The sequence below is a fragment of the Danio aesculapii genome, chromosome 20 (genome assembly GCF_903798145.1).
Source record: "Danio aesculapii chromosome 20, fDanAes4.1, whole genome shotgun sequence".
In the NCBI taxonomy this organism is placed as follows: domain Eukaryota; kingdom Metazoa; phylum Chordata; class Actinopteri; order Cypriniformes; family Danionidae; genus Danio; species Danio aesculapii.
The window spans coordinates 47,661,298-47,683,867 of record NC_079454.1 but is presented as its reverse complement, the minus strand read 5'-3'; the positions used below and the strand labels follow the sequence as shown (position 1 = coordinate 47,683,867).

Genomic DNA, 22,570 nt, shown 5'->3' with positions numbered 1-22,570 from the left:
TTACAATTTAGAACAGCATGTTTGGAAATCTTTTCTGCTGGAGATACTGTTGTCCTAAAAAAAAAAAAAAAAAACTTAAATTAAAAAAAATCATACAAATACCTTGGGAACTGTACAGCAGAGAATTGGGGTGGTTTTTGACTTTTCCAAACCGCGGTATACCTTGAAAACGGTTATCATCCCATGCCTAAGCCCTACTGTCATCATTTACTCACACTACTACACTTGTTCAAAAACTATTTGTGTCTTTCTTCTGTTGAAAACAAAAGAAGATATTTTGCAAAATGCTGGCACCTGCTGGAGGTCAATGGTAGTCATCAATCATGATTTTTCAAAATATCTTCTATTGTGTTCAACAGATGAAAGAAAACATTAAAGGTGTAAAACCACATAAGGGAGAGTAAATGATGAGGTAATTTTCATTTTTTTGGGGGGGGGGGGGATTGTCCCTAAACTCTACTAAGCTTCAGTTAATTCAGATTGATGCTAATTTGAAAGTAAAAAAAAAACAGGAAATGGTATGCAGATGGGTCACATGTCACAGCCAAAAAAAAAACTCACAGAAAATGAGCTGTTGCAGTCTCTGATGATGGTGAGTGCAAATCTAAGTGTTCATAATTTTGACAAATGCTACAAAAATCATTATCAGATCCACTATCAGGTTTTCTCAGATGCTGAGAGTTTGCACTGGCTCTAATAGGAAGTAAACCGCATGCAGGCTAACTTTCACTTTAAAGTTGGTTTCGCTTGATCTGTGTGTGAACATGTGAATGAATGTGTGCTAGTACGATGCGTTTTTCCCCACCTGCCTGTGGTAGAGAGTGATTTGTTCATGGAAGCAGCATGTTTCAGCATCCCGGCTTTTTTCAGTTATGACTAATAACCAAGGGAGGAAATTTAGATTGTTGGCTAGTGTTGTAGAGGAGTCATCAGTATGAACATTCTGTTAAGGGACAGATTTCAGCCATGTCTTGTAGCGAGCGAGACACTTTACAAAACTGGATGATTTGAATGGTCAGAAGGTCTGAAGAGAAGCTGAAGTATGAAAAGAACTTTGGCAGAAGTGAGCTATTTTATTCAATGTGAGTTCTGTCTTTGTTTTGTACCACATAAAGCTCAAAAAATCAATTCCCTCCAAAAATAAAATGAATGCACAAGGCAAGTTTATTAATGGCCCGTTTTCAATGAGTGGTACGATACGGTCAACATAGGCTCATTCTGAAAATGTAGCCTGATATATGTTTCTGGAGATCGTGAATTGTGTAGCCAGAAGTACGTATGGCTGCATTTCATCTTTAAAGTGAACACTATGGGGCGGTTTCTATGATGCCGTTCCTTTTCGTGCTCACCAGCTGACCGCTTACATCCTTATAGACAGCTTTCCCGCTGTTATCAGCTTGTCCAGTAGCTCGCTAGGGGCATAGATTTAGGGTAGACGGAGGGGACGTGTCCCCACCAATATCCACCAACTACTGAAATGTCCCCATCAATAATTTAATTCACTTAAAAAAAAAAGTTGCGCTGTCAATTTGTAAACCTAGACATGCCGAAAGGGTTAAATCACGTTCTCTCCTCGAGTCGCACCGCCCCGAAGCACATATGAACATTGTGATAGGCTGTGGCTTTCTCTGCTGTCATGTGAGAGGCTGCTTTCAGATACAAGCAGCCCCAAAACTACTGCGCGGGGGGAATTTCCCATTGTGTGTGACACCCACAAGTGAGGATGACACAAGTGGACAAAGAGCTTTTTTCAACGTAAAGTGTAAGTCACATAAACTCAAGTTTGCTACTGAATGAGTCCATCATGATAATGCCGGTATTGCTAGTGTTTTTTACCGCTTTTACGGTCAGTCTAACGTTAAAGCAGACTGATATAGTCTGTAAATAATATTCCCTGAAAACTAACTGCAGAATAAACCTCTACATGTAAAAATATATGACCCCACCAGTTCTCCTAATCTTTTAGAGTAACATCTCCAATATCGGTTGAAACAATTTGTCAGATAAACTACAGCCTGTGCTCCATCTTTTAATAATACTATGAGACATGTTTAATTTGTACGAAAAATAATGAAAGTCTTTATTAAACTGTCTCTGTATCAGTTAATAAACATTATTTTAACATTACACTTTCAGGCCTGTAGCCCGCTTATTGAAAGGAGGGGTTATCTGTTTTCTGATAAACTAAACCTGTTTGGTTATTCACCTGATTAATTATTCATTCTGTTTAATTGAGGTAAAAATCTTACATTTTATTGACATATTAGGAACTAATTTTTCCTGGATTATCTTGTTGGATAGTTATTATAACTACACTTTTTGATGTACCAAAAATATTTCCTACCATTTCCTACCAATTTGCTTTATTTACACATGTGCAGTGAAACTGTATGTTTTATTACAGTTTCATAAATAATAAAAAATACTTCGAATTAAAACTTTAAATTCTTAGAATAAAGAAACGAAGAGTTCAGATGCCAAAACCTCTAAATGTCATGTAAAATGAGCATTTTTCTCAGCTTCGTATATTTATGTTCAGTTATTTCACTTTAAAGGAAATGAAAATACCTTATTTGTCACTATAAAAGTAAAATCACTGAGTCCACACACAGGAGAAGGAGAAATATGCTAATTTTAGAAGAAAATATTAAATAGCTTTCATGAAAAAAATATATACTTATTTTTAAAATACATTTTTTTTCATCATAATTTTCTTTGGGGAATCTGTTAAAACTTGATTTAAATATTAAAAACTGAAGCCTATAGTCAAATAACAAACTGGCCAGTGTATTCAACCTTCCTCAGCGAGAATTTTCCATTTGAATAATAAGATCAATTCAAACAATAATAATAATCCATCTTTTGGTCTTTTAAACCACCTGAACCCCATTGGCTACGCTCCAGACTATTTAATTTAACTTAGCCTAATAAATTGTTTGAAGAGAAGATTAATTAATAATACATTTTAATAGCAGTTAAATAATTAATAGCACTATATAAAAGAAAAAAAAAAGAAAAAAAAATTATATATATATATTAATTCATGGCGGGGTGTGGGGGTATTGTATTCACTCGTCCCCACCAATTCCAAGTGCAAACCGTTGTAATTCGCTATGTATGTCGGCGGACTTGAGACGCAGAGAGGAGTTGACCATGACAACAGTAAAGAACGGTTCCAAAAAGCAGGTAAGACAAAAACAAAAGCCCAAAAATAAATTAAACAAGTAAATAACAGGGTAAGAATGGGGTAAAATCTGAAAACGTGGTAAAAATCAGACTCTTGATGAAAAAATCTGAAAATTGTTAGTTGGGTTTAGGGAAGTGGGTGGGCAGGTCAATCAATACAATTGGTTGGGTTTAGGGAAGGAGGAGGGTGGGTCAGTCTTTCAGTCGACAGCGGCCTCTGGTGGGTTTACGCGAGAACAGCAGGCACAACTGGCACTCGCAAGAGAAATATGAGATCTAAAAAAAAGCATACACAGTGGCCTCTGGTGGATTCGCAAGAACAAAAACTGCAAAAATAAAACGTAGCTCCTGTGACTTATTTGTCGCTCTTCAGAAATGTATATAGAGGCATGTTTTCAGAATGAGCCTGGGTTGGATACAGTAAGGTTCAATACACTTTTATGCCCGTTTCTACTGTCAAAAGGTACCAAAAAAGCAAACCATACCACTTTTTGAGTACCCTTTCCAAAGGGAACTAGCACAACAAATGCATATATACAATTGTAATTCAAAGTGCTTTACATAAACAAGAATAAAAGAGACATGAAAATAAAAACAACAAAGAATAAAAAAGATTAAAAACAGATTAAAGCAGGTTTATAAAGGAATGAAAAAGAAGAGTAAGACAGTGTGATCTGTAGAAGGTAGCACAGTGCTCATTCAGTAAAGGCACAGCTAAACAGATGTGTTTTCAGTCTTGATGTGAATGTGCCTAATGTTGGAGCACATCTAATCATTTCAGGAAGCTGATTCGGCAGCAGGGGGCGCTGTTAGTAGCTGAAAGCTGATTCACCCTGCTTTGACTGAACTCTTGGAATTTCTAATTCACTTGATCCTAGTGATCTGTTAAGTTTGTATTCAGTGAGCATACTGTATCTGTAATGTATTGAGGCCTTTTAGTGATTTATAGACCAGTAATAATACTTTAAAACCTATTTTGAGTATAACTGGGAGCCAGTGTAAAGACCTGAGAACAGGTGTGATGTGCTCTGATTTTCTGGTTCTGGTCAGAATCCTGGCCACAGCGTTCTGGATGAGCTGCAACTGTCTGACAGTCTTTTTGGGAAGGTCAGTGAGGAGTCCATAACAGTAATCCATTCTGCTGCTGATAAAAGCATGAGCATGTTTCTTTAAGTCCTCACTGGAAACAAAGCATCTGATTCTTGCAATGTTTTTGAGATGATAGTATGCTGATTAAGATAGTATGCTGCTTTGACATGACTACTGAAACTCAGATCTGACTCCAGAATCACACCAAGATTCTTGACCTTATTTTTTGTACCCCTAGAGCCAAGGTACTCATTCACCTTGAGAACCTCGTCTCTATTCCCAAATGCAATGACTTCAGTTTTCTCTTTGTTTAACTGAAGGAAGTTTTGGAATATTTTACCCCATAATTTACTCTCCCTCAAGTGATCCTCGGTGTATGTGACTTTGTTCTGTCAGACAAACACAGTCAGAGTAGTTGTACATTTTATCCTGCATCTTCTATGCTACTGTATATAATGATGTTTAGTGACTTTTATTTTGAAGCTTTTTTAAAAGCGCAACAATCCATTTTCAAACTAACAAACAAAACTAAACCAAAACTAAAAAACTAAAACTAAAACAAAAATAGCAACAAATTTGAATACTATAAACACCAACCACTGACTTTCGCGACTGACGTTTGCGACGTATTACGAAAGACATTGTAATATACTGTATAACATTATACATTAACGCCAAGCCAGCTAGTATTTCTTGTTCGTTGTCGTCTTCTGTTTTAAACAAACTCTGTGGTATGTGTTTCTCCCTAAACGTTGGCTATGAATGCGTATTTTGTCATACATTGTATTTGTCAGCCATTCATTAAGTGTTCAGCAACTGCAAGTCAGTGATTTAAGTTTATGATTTAAAAATGTTAAATGTTGCTGTTACAAATACACATCAGTTTGCTTCGTAACGTCTGTGTTAACTCCCTGGTGGTTTATGGGTTAGTTTTAGAGTGGAATCATGCACTTTTAGGTGCGTCAAAATAAAAGTCACTATCTAACATCATTATACAACATTCTCCGACTTTTCATCTGAAAGAAGAAAGTCATATATATTGGGATGGCTTGAGGATGAGTAAATTATGAGGTAGCTTTCATTTTTTCTTTAAGTTTAACATATTTTTACTAACACCTGCACAAATCGTTTTATTTTCATTTCAAGACTTTAAAGCTCCATGAACCTCAGCAGTGTGTTTTCACACCTCTAGTTTGATAAACATCCAGTCCAGCTTTGTTTAGGTGGGAGTGGCGAGTGGTAAAAGAGGGAAGGGTTTGCATGAAAAGGGGAGTTTCATTACGAGCACTACAGCTGATTTTCACAGCGCAACACAAACACAGACGCAGGGGAAATAGACAGTGACGACGTTTACATGGACATCAGTAATCAAATTATTTGCCTTAATCTGAATAAGACTAAAAAAGAGTTGCTTTTTGAATATTCCTTTCATGATCCCATTTTACATGTTATAGCACATTTCCATCATTGCATCACCTCGCTATCAACGTTTTCTCCAGAGTTTCATGTCATTTTAGGTGTTTAATTTTTAATTTGTTGACTTTAACTGCAGTTTGGCACTTTCACTTTCATTCAGGAACATTTCATGCATGCCCCCGTGACAAACGAGATATTGGATGCGAGTATGAACTGCTGGAAGAGTGCAGTTTTAATGGAATTTAATTGCACACGCCGTATGGGAGAAAAAAACCCTCCTTATTGCACTGTAGATGTATGTCCTGTCACAAAATGTGGCGAAAATCATACACAACGGTAATAGTTTGATTAAAGTGTTTACATTCGGAGAGCAGCATTTACAGCGGATCTTTCATAAAGTTCATAAATGTGTAGAGACAGGACAATCAACACCTACTGGAGCCAGCATCTTTTTTAAAAGGCAACGAGTGGCAAATCTGGATTTCACCATTTCCAGATGCGAAAAGTTTCTTGCAGATATATTTTTGTTGCGTGTTAGCAGACCACTGTAATCCACACATGTGGGTCCACACGCAGCGGTGCTCTCATTGTTGGAAAAATGGAAATAAAACCTTTGTTGCAGCACATTTATAAACGCAACACTGACGATCCATGTCTCCGAACAAATCTTCTTCCTCTACTTATTTTAATTATGGTTGGCAACACAACGTGGCGTCTCTCTGAAAGCTGTAACAGGTAAAAACGATCATTCGCTTCGAAGCGATCATGCATGTTAATGATGTTGCATCTCATTTACAATAGAGCATGCTGATTGGTTCAAAACAAGTCTTTCTCATGAATTAATGATGAAAACTCAAAGACATCATGTTATACTGGCCAGTACAGACATCCAGTTTCCACACTGGAATTTACGCAATGATCTCATGACCGTGACGCAACTTCAAAATTTATTTTCAAACCGTAAGAACAAATTTGCTTGAAATAACGCAAAACAACCAATTTTCACATTTTTGTGTGTCCAAATAGTGTTTTTAGCAGCATGGGGCACATATATGACTGGCAACATCTCAAAAAATGTGTTTTTAAAATATGTGTGTGTGTGTGCCCTGGTGTGAAACACCTGCAGGCCTTTGAGGTTTATGGAGTTCCTACCTGTTGATTAAAGCCATCAGCAGCCATCTAGAGAGTGTTGCTGATCACACTAATTAAAGCACTGGTGTGTGTGGGTGTGTGACTGAGCTGATTAATATGTATGCGAGTGTGTTTGGCATCTATTAACTTACAGACTGCAGTAAATCTCACACCAGCCCTCGTCACACTGAACCAAAGAGACTTTTACAGCTCATCATAAAGTTAGCAGACAGCTTCACGCTGCAGGACGTCCCAGCAGACTGCCAAGATTTAACTTATGAAATTATTTAAAAGAATTTAGAAACTAATTCAAAGATTAAACACCAGCATATTGATCTATCCTTAAAGATGAAATGTGTAACATTAGCCCCTTTCACACAGTGATACCGGTAAATATCTGGAAAATTACTGGAACGATTTTACCTAGCTGTTCACACAGGCACGGACGTTCTGGAATTTTTCCAAAAAAGACCATTCACACATCCATTCCAAAATACTGGTAAATTCTGACATCATTTACCAGAAATGAGCTCTAAACGGCTGCGCTCAGATCTTGAAAATAAAATTAACTGTTTGAAATTGATCTTCAGAACTGTGACGCACTGCAAACAAATATCAGCAATTCGGCATGTACAATTAATAATGTTAAAGAGGTTTAATATGTATTATTTAGATTATAAACCTTACCATTTCGTTGGAGTGCAGTGAGTGCACGTATATTCTGTGATTCTGAATGGCAGTATTTAAATTTCTGTCGTGTTTCATCTGCTGCAAACAGCCAAATTGTTTATCACTGCTAATCTCGTCCTTTAGCGTGTTGTTAGAACACAGTGTTACAATGTAACCTGCTCACCTAATGTTTACGCTTGTAATATTTATATTATTTGCTGATTAGTAACCTCATGTGGAACTCTAAACCTGTGTCTCATTTCTGAGGCTGCTGCTGTCCACTGATGATCGCATTTTTGGTCACAAACGTATACTCTGAGAGCCTTCATGAATGAATAAAAGAAATGCGCTGTTTTTCCACCAAGGCAACCCGGGGTGCTGAAATAAACTTGGCTAAAGTGGCAGTAAGTGGGTTAAAAGAACCGAAACAAAAACAGATGTTTCGACAGAGAACACACATTTTCAAAGCAGAATATCTGACTTCAGCATTGTTTTTCAGCTAAACAAGAATGCTCACTTAGTATGTTTCCTATATATCTACAAGAATATTATGATATTTTTATGCTTTAGAAGAGTCAAAAATTGACACACAGCACCTTTAACCATAACCCCAAGTAATAACAACAACATACATTCATTATTAATTGACACCACAGCAAAAGTTTAACTATTTTAAACACTGACCGCAGAATGCACACGCTTGTTGGAGTTTTATTCCAGTAAGCATGACTAATACAATTGAAAGGAAAGTGAATGGATTCATAGCACAGTGCTTTCCGCGTCCTGTGTAAAACACATGGGATGTGGCCTAGCGAAGACAGACACCACAGGATTGCAAGCTCAGAAATGTTTTGAATTTGATAAAGGAAGCAGTATGCATTGCGTTTTCCATGCACTGTTATACGTGATATGTATAGCTCCTTAACCAGTTTACCAGAGAGCCACAAGCTGCATGTAGTGAACACAACACACACAATTAAATGCTTATGTTGCATGCTAAACCAAGGAGGCAGTCGCTTTCATCACACTTTGTTGTGATCCAGAGAAAGAAGCTGACCCAAACAAACTGTGTATGTCACGCTATAAAATAAACAAAACCAACAAGGATGAATCGAAGTGCAAGTGACTGTATATTTAGGTATATTTACGTATATTTATTAAGACAAAAGGTGATCGGCGCTAAGCATTGATGAGCATAACCACGTGACCGCAATGACAAACGCACGTGGAGATGAGCAAAACATAACCATGCGACAACAACACAGACACGCATAAGAAGTGACACCTCTTCACGTCTACATGTGCAACAAGTGAAAAGGGCGACGTTTCATTCATATGCCACAACAAAATGACAAAAGATCCAAGAAGAGGCAAATCGTTTAAAAAATCATTGAAACGCATAAAAATGAGTGACCCCAACTCTTATCATTTTAAAGCCCTCAAAAACCAAGCAATGGACATTGAAAAAAGCCCACTCGTTCAGATATTCCTGAAGCTACAAACACAAACCAACACAACGAATATGACTAACAGCAGGCAGCATCAGGACACAGACATGCTCATCCACAACATTAAGCTCAATCAAATGATAAATGCACTGATTTACTGGAATGAAGCAGCAGGTAAACAAATAACTCAAGTGTTATTTAGACATAAATAGAGCTTTATACAACAACAATACGAGTGCTGTAAAGGACAGTAAATTTGAAACAATGCTGACCAAATACAGATTAAGTGCTAGATTATTATAAATGAATCATTGTAAATGTACTGATTATTATTATATATTTTTACTGTTTTATCCACACATGTTGATTGTTAATTGTACAGTTTATTCTGTTTTTATTATTATTATTATTATTATTATTATTATTATTATTACTGCCACTACTATTGACTGTGTTTACTATGTTTTTTAAATATATATGTATGTTTTTTTTTATGTAAACTTTATAAATCCTTTGGCAATACATTTGTCATGACCACTAAAGCAATTATGGAATTGAATTGAATTTGAATTAAATTTGTATTGAAATTGAATTAATTTTGAATTTAAATGGAAATTGAATTGAATTGAATTGAATTTGAATTGATTTAAATTTAATTTAATTGAGACCATAACTTTATACACAGTGCATTTTAAAACTGGAAATCTTCCAGAAGACCACTACCACCGAATTGAATTGAATTGATTTGATTTGAATTGAATTTGAATTTGAATTGATTTTCAATTAAATTTGAATTTGTATTGAATTTAAATTGAATTGAATTTAATTTGAATTTAATTGAATTGAATTTGAATTTGTATTGAATTTAAATTGAATTTGAATTGATTTGAATTGAATTGATTTGAATTGAATTTGAATTGATTTTCAATAAAATTTGAATTTGTAGTGAATTTGAATTGATTTGAATTGAATTGATTTGAATTGAATTTGAATTGATTTTCAATAAAATTTGAATTTGTAGTGAATTTGAATTGAATTGAATTGAATTAAATTGAATTGAGACCATAACTTTATACAGTGCATTTTATAACTGGAAATCTTCCGGAAAGACGTTCGATATTTGAGTGGATCTGAGAGTTAGGACGAGTGGCAGCTTTTGTAAACCTTTCCTACATGGAAGGAATTGAAATTTGTTTTGATAAATGGGGGACATTTCTGAATTTGTGACCCACAATGATAGCAAACATGTAACAACACTAATAATAATTAAGGTTATATTATTGACAACCCACTCACCCTCTTTTTTTGTTTTGTTGTATGTGTTATAGTTTGGTTTATTTACTCAATTTATATGACGTTATTTACTTATTGTATTTGTTTATTTTGTATTGGTCTGCTTTTATGTTAATGCCCTGTATTTGCATAGCCATCTGCATTATTTGCAAAGAAGAAACTCAATAAATAGTTCATATCATACATGGTGCACTTTCAGATTTAAACCTCAGCTGGATGTTTTCATTCACCTAGAGCTGTTACATACTGCATGGAAGGTGTCAAAAACCCCTAATAGGGGCTCTTTAATTAATAATAATGATGATTATTACTATTATTATTATTATTATTATTATTATTATTATTATAGCACGATTGCCTCACAGCAAGAAGGTCGCTGGTTCGAGCCATGGCTGGATCAGTTGGCATTTCTGTGTGGAGTTTGCATGTTCTCCCCGTGTTGGCGTTGGTTTCCTCCGGGTGCTCCGGTTTCCACCACAGTCCAAACCCATGCGCTGTAGGTGAAATGAATAAACTAAATTGCGCATAGTGTATGAGTGTGTTTGTGTAAATGTGAGAGTGTATGGTTGTTTCCCAGTGCTGGTTTGCTGCTGGAAGGGCACCCGCTGCGTAAAACATTTGCTGGAATAGTTGGCAGTTCATTCCGTTGCGTGGCGACCTCTGATAAATCAGAGACTAAAGGCTGATCAAGGGGCTGATCACACCGAATGTGCTATTACGTACCAAATACGTGAGGCGCACCACAATGACTTTTTTGTTGACATGCGCTTTTTATGTCGCTAGGTAACGACTGAATCAGCTGCATATTGTGCACAAGTGTTGCTGTTGATGTTAATATAATAAAAAAAGGTAGTAATATAGGGATATTCAAGATTTGTGAATCATACAGCACCAGATAACTCAAGACAGCAACCATAAGTCTCTCTTCCATCTTCAAAAGTTTCTGTAGTTGTCCTGACAACTCAAAATCTGCAGTCATCTCAACAGAAACCCCGCCTCTGCTTTTATTTGATTGGAGAATGAAAAAACGCGACTGACGTAATGCACTTTTTCCACTCTGTTAACTTTTTCAACTGCAAGCACAGAACGCACCGTGGCAAAAAGGCGAGGCGCAGCAGGGGGTTAAAACGTGAGGCGCGCATTCGCATAGCCCTCGCCGTTCCTGACACCGACTCGCGCCTCTCAAAAAAATATAACTACATGTCGCAATGAAGTGTAGCACAAGCTCTGTGATTGGTCAGCCTGGTAGCTGTGACGAGTGTGGGCGGTGCTGAGAGCCGCAAGCCTGATGGAATGAGTATTTACAAGTGTCGAGTCTCGTGAAGGAGCTCCAGATGGAAACTTTTGTTTTGTGTTTACCTTATGATTAATGTTGTTGCACGTCCGTCGGTCTGTCCATGAAGAAACTCAATGCAGAGGAACATAAAAACAGCACACAGAAGTATAAATGCACAACTATGCGCAAGGCAGGCGCTGTGGGTCATGACCATATCTCGATGCAGAAGTATAAACCAGCCTTAAGCCGAAGAAAAATTTATGAATTATTATTAGTATTATTATTATTATTATTATTATTATTATTAAAAATCTATTTTAATAAGTTGGTGTGGCATTTTCAGAATTTCATTAACTGCTTGTTATTATTATGAAAAATCCAGAAATAATTTTGTTGGTAATCAAAAACCTTGAACGATAAAATTGATAGACTGCATATGTTGAGTCATGTACATTTAAGGGAAGTCCCCCTGCTGCATCTGCAACACATTTAGTTTCATTCTTACTGACATCTTGTTTTGACAGTTGAGTCTTGCATGAGTCACTTGAGTGATTCGCGCTCTTTCGTGTCTCTTTTCTCTGATAGGTGAATAGCTGTGAGGTTGTGACTGAGGGCTTGGCCTGTATAAAGCCCGCAGAGTGTAACGGTGAAGCCGACAGTAGGGTTGCAAAGAAGAGCCTGGAGCGGAACGACTCTTCCCCTGAATCCTCTCATCAGAACGGCACAGACACGCCCCCTGGTGAAGACTCCGCCCCTTCCACACCACGGAAGAAACGAGGACGACGGAAACTCGAGCGCACGGAGCGAGGTGGGAAAATAGCTTTTCACTTTTTCTTTTTTTACACAACAAACAAACAAAACTCATCTCTCACATGTACATTTATGTTATGTAAAAATATATAAATGATACTAAGATAAAATACAAATAAATAATCATTTTAAGTAAAACATATTTTACTCTCATATATAAAATAAAAAAATAATAACAGTGTAAAAGGTTCTACTCTTCTAAAATGACTGAGGGGTCCGTCTTCTTTATGTGATCTAAAAACAAGATGCCAGGTGAGAAAAAACATATCAATACAGCCTCTTACAGTATATAGTATTTTATCTAAGGTCAGGTGGTGTAGGAGCTCCATAAGCCATTGCTTAAAGTTTGGAGGAAATTTTTCCTTCCAATGCTGCAATATTAACCTTTTAGCTAAAAGCGTAGCAAAGGCAATCACGTTTATCTTGCTTTTATTAAAACATAAAGACTATGGTGTCAGCAAAAATTGAAATTATGGCCTCAGGTTCTATATAGGTATTTAGTGCGTCAGAGAGAGATTTTACGTGTTAAATATATTTTCTGAAATATATATATACACTGGTGAAGTCAGAATGATTCACCCTCCTATAAATTATTTTTCTTTTTCAAATATTTCCCAAATGATGTTTAACAGAGCAAGGAAATTTTCACAGTATGTCTGATAATATTTTTTCTTCTGGAGAAAGTCTTATTTGTATTATTTCGGCTACAATAAAAGCATTTTTTTTTTAACATTTAAAAGCATTTTAAGGTGAAAATTATTAGCCCCCTTAAGCCTACAGAACAAACCACAGTTATACAATGACTTGCCTAATTACCCTACCTTGACTAGTTAACCCAGTTAAACTTTAAATGTCACTTTAAGCTGAATACTAGTATCTTGATAAATTCATTCATTCATTTTCTCTTTTCGGCTTAGTCCCTTTATTTATCCGGGGTCACCACAGCGGAATGAACTGCCAACTTATCCAGCATATGTTTTGCGCAGTAGATGCCTTTCCAGCCGCAACCCACCACTGGGAAACATTCATACACACTCATTCACACATGCACTATGGACAATTTAGCCTACCCAATTCACCTATAGCACATGTCTTTGGACTGTGGGGGAAACCGGAGCACCCGGAGGAAACCCACGCCAACACGGGGAGAACATGCTAACTTCACACAGAAATGCCAACTGAACCAGCCGAGGCTCAAACCAGCAACCCTCTTGCTGTGAGGCGATCATGCTACTCACTGCGCCACCGTGACGCCTAAATAAATGTCACAGAATGGCTAATCATTTTGCCTTCAACTGTACATTCAGTTTACATATTCTTCAGTAATATTCTTGAATGATATGCAAATGTTTGGATGATTTGTGTATGATATTATTTGTTATATGAGAGAACTACTGTTGCTTTATTTACCAAAGAAGTGGTTCTAACTGGATCTGCATTGAGTTTTTACTTTATTGTTACTAGTGATGGGAAGTTTGGATCATTTTATTGACTCGGACCTTTGAGTCTCGCTCATCGAGTCATTTCGTTCAATTCGTCAAAATAACATTAAAATATTATTTACTGTCATCATGGCAAAGATAAAAGAAATCAGTTCTTAAAATTGAGTTATTGAAACTATTATGGTTAGAAATGTGTTGGAAAAATATATCTCTTAAAGAGAAATTGTGGAAAAAATAAACAGGGGGGCTAATAATTCTGACTTCAACTGTATCTGAAAATATTTCTTATAATGCATAATGATTAGTGCTGGGCAATGATTAATCGTGATTAATTGCTTCCAAAATAAATGTTTGTTTCACATGTGTGTGTGTGTGTGTACTGTGTATATTTATTATGTATATGTGATGCACACATACACATAGAAATAAGACCATACAAAAGCATTTGTTACATAGATCTTTAAATGTGTATACTGTATATAGTTTGTATCATTGATTCATTCATTCATTTTCTTTTTGGATAAGTGCCTTTATTAATCTGGGGTCGCCACAGCGGAATGAACTGCCAACTTATCCAGCATATTTTTTACGCAGCGGGTGCCCTTCCAGCCGCAACCCACCTCTGGGAAACATCCATACACACTCATTCACACACATGCACTATGGACAATTAATCAGGGGAAACATCCATACACACTCATTCACACACATACACTACGGACAATTTTAGCTCACCCAATTCACCTATAGCGGAAACCGGAGCACCCGGAGGAAACCACGCGAACACGGGGAGAATACAGAAATACCAACTGACTCAGCCGAGGCTCAAACCAATGACCTTGCTGTGAGGCGTTTGTTCTACCCACTGCACAACCGTGATGCAATTTGTATCATATATATGTATATTTTATATCTAAATACAAATAAACATTTTAAAGTGTAACACTCAGATATATGCATGCATGTTGGTATTTATGTATGCATAATAAATATACAACACACACACATACAGTTGAACTCAAAATTATTCTCCCTCCTCTGAATCTTTGCTTTCTTTTTAAAATATTTCCCAAATTATGTTTAACGGAGCAAGGAATTTTTCACAGTATTTCCTATAATGTTTTTTCTTCTGGAGAAAGTCTCATTTGTTTTATTTCAGTGAGAATACAAGCAGTTTTTAATTTTTTAAACACCATTTTAAGGTCAATAATATATACAGAACAAACCATCATTATACAGTGACTTGCCTAATTACCCTGACTTGCCTAATGAACCCAGTTAGGCTTTTAAATGCCACTTTAAGCTGAATACTAGTTTCTTGTAAAATATTCTGTGCTGTCATCATGGCAAAGATAAAAGAAATCAGTTATTAGAAATTAATAAATTTCTAATATTAGTGCCATTCATTTATACGCAGCACCAGTAATGATCAATACAATGATTTTGTAATACGTAAAGTAATTTTACTTGCTATTTTATCTATCAGAACTCATTCATTTTCCTTAGGCTTAGCCCCCGATTCTCAGGGGTCGCCACAGCGGAATGAACCGCCAACTATTCCGGCATATGTTTTACGCAGCGGCTGCCCTTCCAGCCGCTACCCAGCACTGGGAAACACCCATACACTCTCACATTCACACACGCACTCATACCGCACCAACACAAGAGAACATGCAAACTCCACACAGAAATGCCAACTGGCAACCTGCAGCGACCTTCTTGCTGTGAGGCTAAAGTGCTAACCATTGAGCCAGCGTGCCAGATATACTTATTTACAAAATACACTTATTTGCTATCAGCATTTGTTTCAATATCGCTAACTGTATCTAATTAAATAGATTAAACACTTGACAGTAGCTGTTTGGCTTCATTAATGCAGGACATGTGAGTTTACAGGAGCCATGTTTTTCTTTTCAGCTTTATTTCCCTCTAAATGATCTTTGTGTTTGTCTTTCAGACATAGAAGAAGACGACACCAGCAGCGACACCAGCAGAGGAGAGGTGAGCAGAAATACTCAATACAGTGTAAAATAATCGTAAATTAATTAAGGGTGTACTCACAGTATGTACAGTTGCCTTGAACCGTGCCGAAGAACATATGTCCCCCCTCCCCTCTGCCCCGACGGCCTGCACTCACACTGCATTCGAGCCGGAGCACACGTACGTCATCGAGGATGCGCTCTTCAGTTTAACAGAAGAGAAGCGCTCTCGCTCAGCACATAGGAGATTTCTTTAGTTATATCGGTTTAGTCGTTTGGGATGCAGATCAGCCACTTTAGACGCTCATAAATTATCTTAAAACCCTCGTGCTGCAGGTATTAGGAGGTTTGCTGAAGGTGCAGCTGACGTGCAGTGATGGGTTCGTGTCTTTAATTAACTACAACAGTTTGCGTTCATTGAACAGAAAGAATGATTAATAAATCCATATGAAACAGTCCCTTAAAAGTCACGTCTCATCTTCAGTTTCGGGCTCAGGCGTGCTTTGTGCTCACACTACAAGCATACCGCACTCTGGCACACCTCTTCCAACCAGACCAGGATCAGCCAACTGAACCGCGCCGATTCAGAGCACTCACACTTCTCAAACGAACCGGGAAATGCGCCTGGGCACGGTTCGAATAGCATCGTGTGAGTAATCCATAAAAAACAGCATTTACAAATAGTGAAAATAAATTTCTTTACACTGTAAAACCCAACAGTCAACTTTATCAAATGAGTGTAGTTAGCTCAAAATTGACTGAAAGTTAATTCTACTCATTTGAAAAGAGTTTTGAACTCAGTGTTGAAGGTAATGAGTTGTCATTATGGGGTATTGTGTGTAGAATTTTGAGGAAATGGATGATTTTCATCCATTTAGGAATATGGCTGTAACATAAACTAAAGTGGAAAAAGTGAAGCGCTATCAATACTATCCGGAGGCACTGTACATATACTCAAGACAGTTTATTAAAATTATATTTTTCAACTTGTTTGAGCTAGCAGACATTTAACTAACCATAAAAGAGTGTCTACAAAAGTGTACATTTAATTCACTGTTAACTTTAGTGTTGAAAATGTGGAAAAAGTAAACAGGGGGCTAATAATTCTGACTTCAACTGTATCTGAAAATACTTCTTATAATGCGGAATGATTAGTGCTGGGCAATGATTAATCGTGATTAATTGCTTCCAAAATAAATGTTTGTTTTTACATAATATGTGTGTGTGTGCGTGTGTACTGTGTATATTTATTATGTATATGTGATGCACACATAAACATAGAAATAAGACCATACAAAAGCATTTGTTACATAGATATTTAAATGTATATACTGTATATAATTTGTATCATTCATTCATTCATTCATTCATTCATTCAAGTAAATATAATAAACATCACTTTGGGAAAATAAATAGTTTATTACAGTTTATTAAAAATATATTTTTCACCTTGTTTGAGCTAGCAGACATTTAACTAACCATAAAAGAGTGTCTACAAAAGTGTACATTTAATTCACTGTTAACTTTAGTGTTGAAAATGGCTTCTGCTAGATCAGATTTTAGCAGCGATGTTGGTTCGTTTGAAATTAGTAGTCTCCCTTTTGTTCTTAGAAAGATGATGAGAAATGTTTCTCGTTTTGAATGTGCTGCGACCACATCTCAGCTGGACAGAGGGGTGTGGGATTTGTTTTTTTACAAAGTGTTGCTGTGTGCAAGGCTCATGAAGCTCTTTCTGCGCTAAGCTTGAGACAAGCACTGATTATGATGAGGTTAAAGCAGATATATTGAAGTCATGTGAGCTTATTGTCTTCTATTTTTGTACAGAATCATGTAAAAAATTAATCTACTCTTTTACAGGTCATCCAGAAAGTATTGATAGTATTAAAAGTATTGTCAGAATTTACCAGTGTTTTGGGATGGATGTGTAAATGGTCTTTTCTGGAAAAATTCCGGAATGTCCTTGCCTGTGTGAACAGCATTATTTTTTATTTACGGGTGAAGTCGTTCCGGATTTTAATTTATTTTTCATTTTTTGGGATATTTACGGGTATCACTGTTTGAAAGGGGCTTTCGTCGACACTCTCTTTCTCTCTGTATGTGTGTAAATATATACTGTATATAATTTTTTTCGCGAGTAAATATAAAGATTAAAGGATGAGCTCAAAATAAAGTGGAAATCTGTGGGTGTAGATTCTGTCTAGACAGCACTTTAGAAGGTGTGATAAACGGTGGTAAACTCATCACACTTGCACTCAGTTTGCAAAGTAGAAGTAGAATCTATTTGATCTGTGCTCTAAGATAAAAAGCAAAGGACAGCTCAGTTAATTCCTTCTAGGGGAATATAAAAACTATAAATATAAAGTTTGTGTCTATCTGAATGAAGAGAAATGAGTGCGTTTAGAAGCAGATGCAGTTTAGGCAGATGGGTTTCTTTCATTTATGGTCATTTTTGGTTTAAATATTTTTATTATTAGAATTTTTAGCAGACATTCACTTTTAAATACACTTTTTTTTAAATACAAACATAAAACTTTCTTTAAAACTTCAATCAAAATCTTGTCTATTAGGGTATACCTGATTTTTCCCAGATGTAATGTACCTGTTAACTCTGTCAGCCAAAATTTAAGAGTTGGAACTTCTTTTTTCTTCCAAAACAAAAGGATAATTGTTTTGGCAGAGATTAACACATATGAAACAAACTGTTGTTGAACCAGTCTCAAAAATTCTTCGGAAACTCCAAATTTAATTAATATTTATAATAATTCAAGAAACGATTAAAAACTCAACTATTTAGTCCCCACTTTCCTTCCTAATATAGGATCTGGTTCAATCGGAATGTGTAATGTATCTGAAAAAACTTATCTTGTTCCAAAAACTCTGTAATTTGGGACACATACTGTAACAGGAATGAGACCGGTTGTAATCTAAAAACTGACATTTGTCACACTTCTGAAAATATTTTATTGAATTTACACTTGGAATAGTGAAGCCTATAAAGCACTTTAAACCGAATGAGACTATGGGCGCTCCATCTTAATGGTTTTGGCGTAAAGTCTAAAGCGCATGGTGCAAAAGCTTTAAGGATGTGTCTGAATCCACTTTTGCTATTTTAAGGTTGTAAAAATAAATTCTGTACCCGGGTGCATGGTCTAACAGGGTTGAGCTTATTCTCTTAATGAGTTATGGGTGTGTTTTGAGCATAACATGCATTAAATCAATTAGAGTCTCATCTCACATTCCCTTTAAGAGTCAGTTGAATCAAGTTCTGGCGCATTTGCTATTTACATGATGGAGTTTTCGAGAAAATGGTTAAACAGACCATCTGCAGCGCGAGATAAAGAACGAGCCTCTTTACTTTCACTTTCTCTTTCATGGATAAGGAAACGGTGTTGTATGCACAGGCATCCATTAGCCTACATAATTAATTTAGTTTGTTAATTGCAAAGATTTGTTTCTAAACTATTTCTAAATTCAGTTCTAATTTCCAGCAAATGAATAAATGAACAATAATAGCGAAGTGTGGTCAAAAAACTGAGTTATAGCCAAACACACGTCCTATTCCCCAAATGGACAGGTGGACAAATCTAAGCTTGTTTTTATTTGAACAAATATAAACATGAATTTAATAAATAATTCTAATAATAATAATGATAGCATTATACAAAAGCAAATTGTCGTGAATAAACTAAAAAAAAACCTGAGATGAAGGCGGCATGAAAGCAGTGGTTTTTATATTTATGTAGAAAATAAAAATGTCGTAAAATTTAATTTCTTTAATTCTTTTTCATTTGTAAAGATATTTGTGTATTACTGTACATCCTGCTTGTATTCAGCAATGTGTAAGCTCTGCGCTGGACTTTAGACCTGCTTTCAGCTGGTCTATTGCACAGTCCATTTTAGTTCCTCACAATAGCAACGCGCCAACAATGCGCCTTAACACGCCTCTACTCTAGACCGGAGCACTCACAAAGTGCCACAAATGCACCTACACAGCAAGTAGGTTGCTAGTTCGAGTCACTGCTGGGTCAGTTGGCATTTCTGTGTGGAGTTTGCAGGTTCTCCCTGTGTTGGGATGGGTTTCCTCTGGGTGCTCCGGTTTCCACCACAGTCAAGACATGTCCTAGAGGTGAATTGAATAATTACTTGATTATTATTGAATTGAATATTACTCAAAGTCTGAGTAAAAAGTAACCCTTTCAAAAGTACTCAAGACTAGTAAGTAGTAAGTATTACACTGTAAAACGCTGATGCGTTTACTTGTAATTTGTGGATGTGTGTAAACGTAACATTCTGTAGTGCACTTAGTTATTACAGAGCAGGCGCACAGCGTTATATGATGTCAATATTAGGTTAGATTTAGGTCGTGATATCATGTGACCAAAATTCAATGTCTAGCCAGCGTATTAGGACAACATTATTTTGATGTCCAATAATGACGTCAAATGATGTTGATATTTGGTTGATTTTTAGGTGGTTTTAGAAAGTGATCAAAATCCAACACTGAGCCAATATTTTAAACAAACGTCATATTGACGTCAAATACTGACATTTATTCATCAGGTATTGGAACCAAAGTCCAACATCTAATAGACATTATAGTGGTAACGTCCACACAATGTCAACATAGAACATCATTAGACGTTGATATTTGGTTGTTTTTAGGTTGGACGTTAAACATTGACATCGGGTCGACGTTAAGTTGGCGTCAACCCAATTTTCATTTCCAAACAAAATTCAACGTTCTCACGATGTTGGAGTACAACGTCAATCTGACCTCATCTTGAAGTCTTGTGTCTGCTGGGTGTCTAAGGCCATTTCGCTCATCATACAGTAAACATCTGTCATCTTCTCATCAGTGACATGCATCTAAACAGTCTCTCGTCATTGCGTGTAAAGATTTTAAACATCTTCTTTGGACACTTTTAATGTTTCCAAACAGTTTGCTGCAATTATAAATCACCCATGTCTTGAGGTAGTTTATTATGATTTACCTACTTTGTGTGACAGAAATCACCGGATTGATTTTTCTAATCCCCATAGACAGGAAGAAATAAAGTAGTGACTGCAGGTTGAAGGAAAGTAGTAGAGTAAAAGTACCAATACAGCACTAAAACTGTACTCAAGGGAAAGTAAAAGCACACAATTTTAAAACTACTCAGTAAATTACAAGTCCTGAGGAAAAACTACTCAATTACCATAATTTGAGTATTTGTAATTAGTTACTTTACACCCCTGATTGTGTGTGTGTTTTTGTGCTTTTACCCTGCCAGATCTGTGCCTGTAATGTAAAGTAATAACAATAAATGCATATGCTGCTAAAAGACACCGACATATTCAGTATTGTCAGCGTGCGCACAATCAAATCACCCATCTTTGCTACTGATTTGACTGCACTGAAACCATGTGGTGATGAATATTGACACTGCTATCAACCTCGACTTAAAGGGGACCTATTATGCCCCTTTATACAAAATGTAAAATTAGTCTCTGAGTGTGTATGTGAAGTTTCAGCTCAAAATACCACTCAAATAATGTTTTATAGCTCTTTGAAACTGACACTTTTAGGCTTTGATCCTGATTGTGCCGTTTTGGTGACTGTCGCTTTAAATTCGAATGAGATGGTGCTCTTTTTAAAAGAAGGCGGAGCTACAAATGCCTATGTGTCAGCGTAGTGGCAGATTCAAAAACAAGACTAACGTCCTAATGAGGGAGAGATCGTCACTAATGGGCGGGGCCTTCTCCATCTGATGACACGTACAAGGAGAGAATGTCAATCAAAGTGTTTTTATCCAAAAAAATCTTGTTTAAACCCCTTATAATAGTGATTTTTGCATAATAGGTCCCCTTTAATAACACTATTGTCGATATTTTACATTCATTGCTTGTTTCCTAATTGAGGAACTTTATATTCCCTGCACTGAACTTGATTCTTTGCTTGTACTATCTTATTTCATTCTGTGAAGCTAAATAAAGGTGACCTGTGTTGTCTTATAGAGTGACGGGGCCCGTCACAGGGGTCGACAGGGCTGGGACATCAGTCTAAGGAGGCGACCGGTACAGAGAGAGACCTTTCAGGCCGGAGACCCGTATCATATCAGCCGCAGAGAGAAAGAGGAGCTGCTCGCTCACTGGAGGAAGGAGAAGGTGAGAGAGCTGCTTTATCTCTCATTTTTCCTTCTACGTCAATGACATCTCTATCCTGATTGGTGTTTTCTGGCAAAAGGGCCAGACCAAACTATCATTCAGTTAAAGAGCCCCTATTATACATTTAAAAAGGTCATATTTTGGTTTTGGGGGTCTCCAACAACAGGCTGATATGCATGCAGGGTCAAAAAACACTTTCATTGTCTCAAACCCCTCCTTAGCACGATGCTAATCTGCACTGATTGGTCCAATGACCCAGTCTATTACGATTGGTCGACAGCGTTCACCGTGAGACAGAGTGAAATGCCCAGCACGGCTCATCAACAATATTGAAGTAGTCATAGTGTATGTGTGAGCATACCTGCCAACACTCCTGTTTCTCCCGGGAGTCTCCCATACTTCAGACCCATCTACGGCCACCCCCCCCCCCCCCCCTTTTTTTTTTGTTATTTGTTTGATTCGTAGATTATGTAGGCTATTTGATAAATGGATATTTTATAGGAACTCTTAATAACTGTAATATTTCAAATGGAAAAAAAAGATTGGTTTGTAGGTTGTACACTAAAGCTGCATTTACACTGCAGATCTTGATGTTCAATTCCGATTTTATGACTGTATCCGAGTTTTTTGATGACCTGCTTACATCATCCTTTAAAAGTGACTCGTATCAGATCGTCTGCATTTACA

General features: G+C 36.6%; 1 protein-coding gene across 1 annotated transcript in view; it reads left to right on the top strand.

The window, feature by feature from the left end:
- LOC130247542 (DNA (cytosine-5)-methyltransferase 3A-like) overlaps positions 1-22,570 on the top strand; it is an 83,744-nt gene that overhangs the window by 30,323 nt on the left and 30,851 nt on the right. Inside the window, exons 4-6 of the mRNA XM_056480824.1 lie at positions 12,094-12,316; positions 15,718-15,761; positions 21,734-21,883. Of these exons, the coding sequence (XP_056336799.1) occupies positions 12,094-12,316; positions 15,718-15,761; positions 21,734-21,883 (417 nt within the window). The remainder of the gene's footprint in view (positions 1-12,093; positions 12,317-15,717; positions 15,762-21,733; positions 21,884-22,570) is intronic.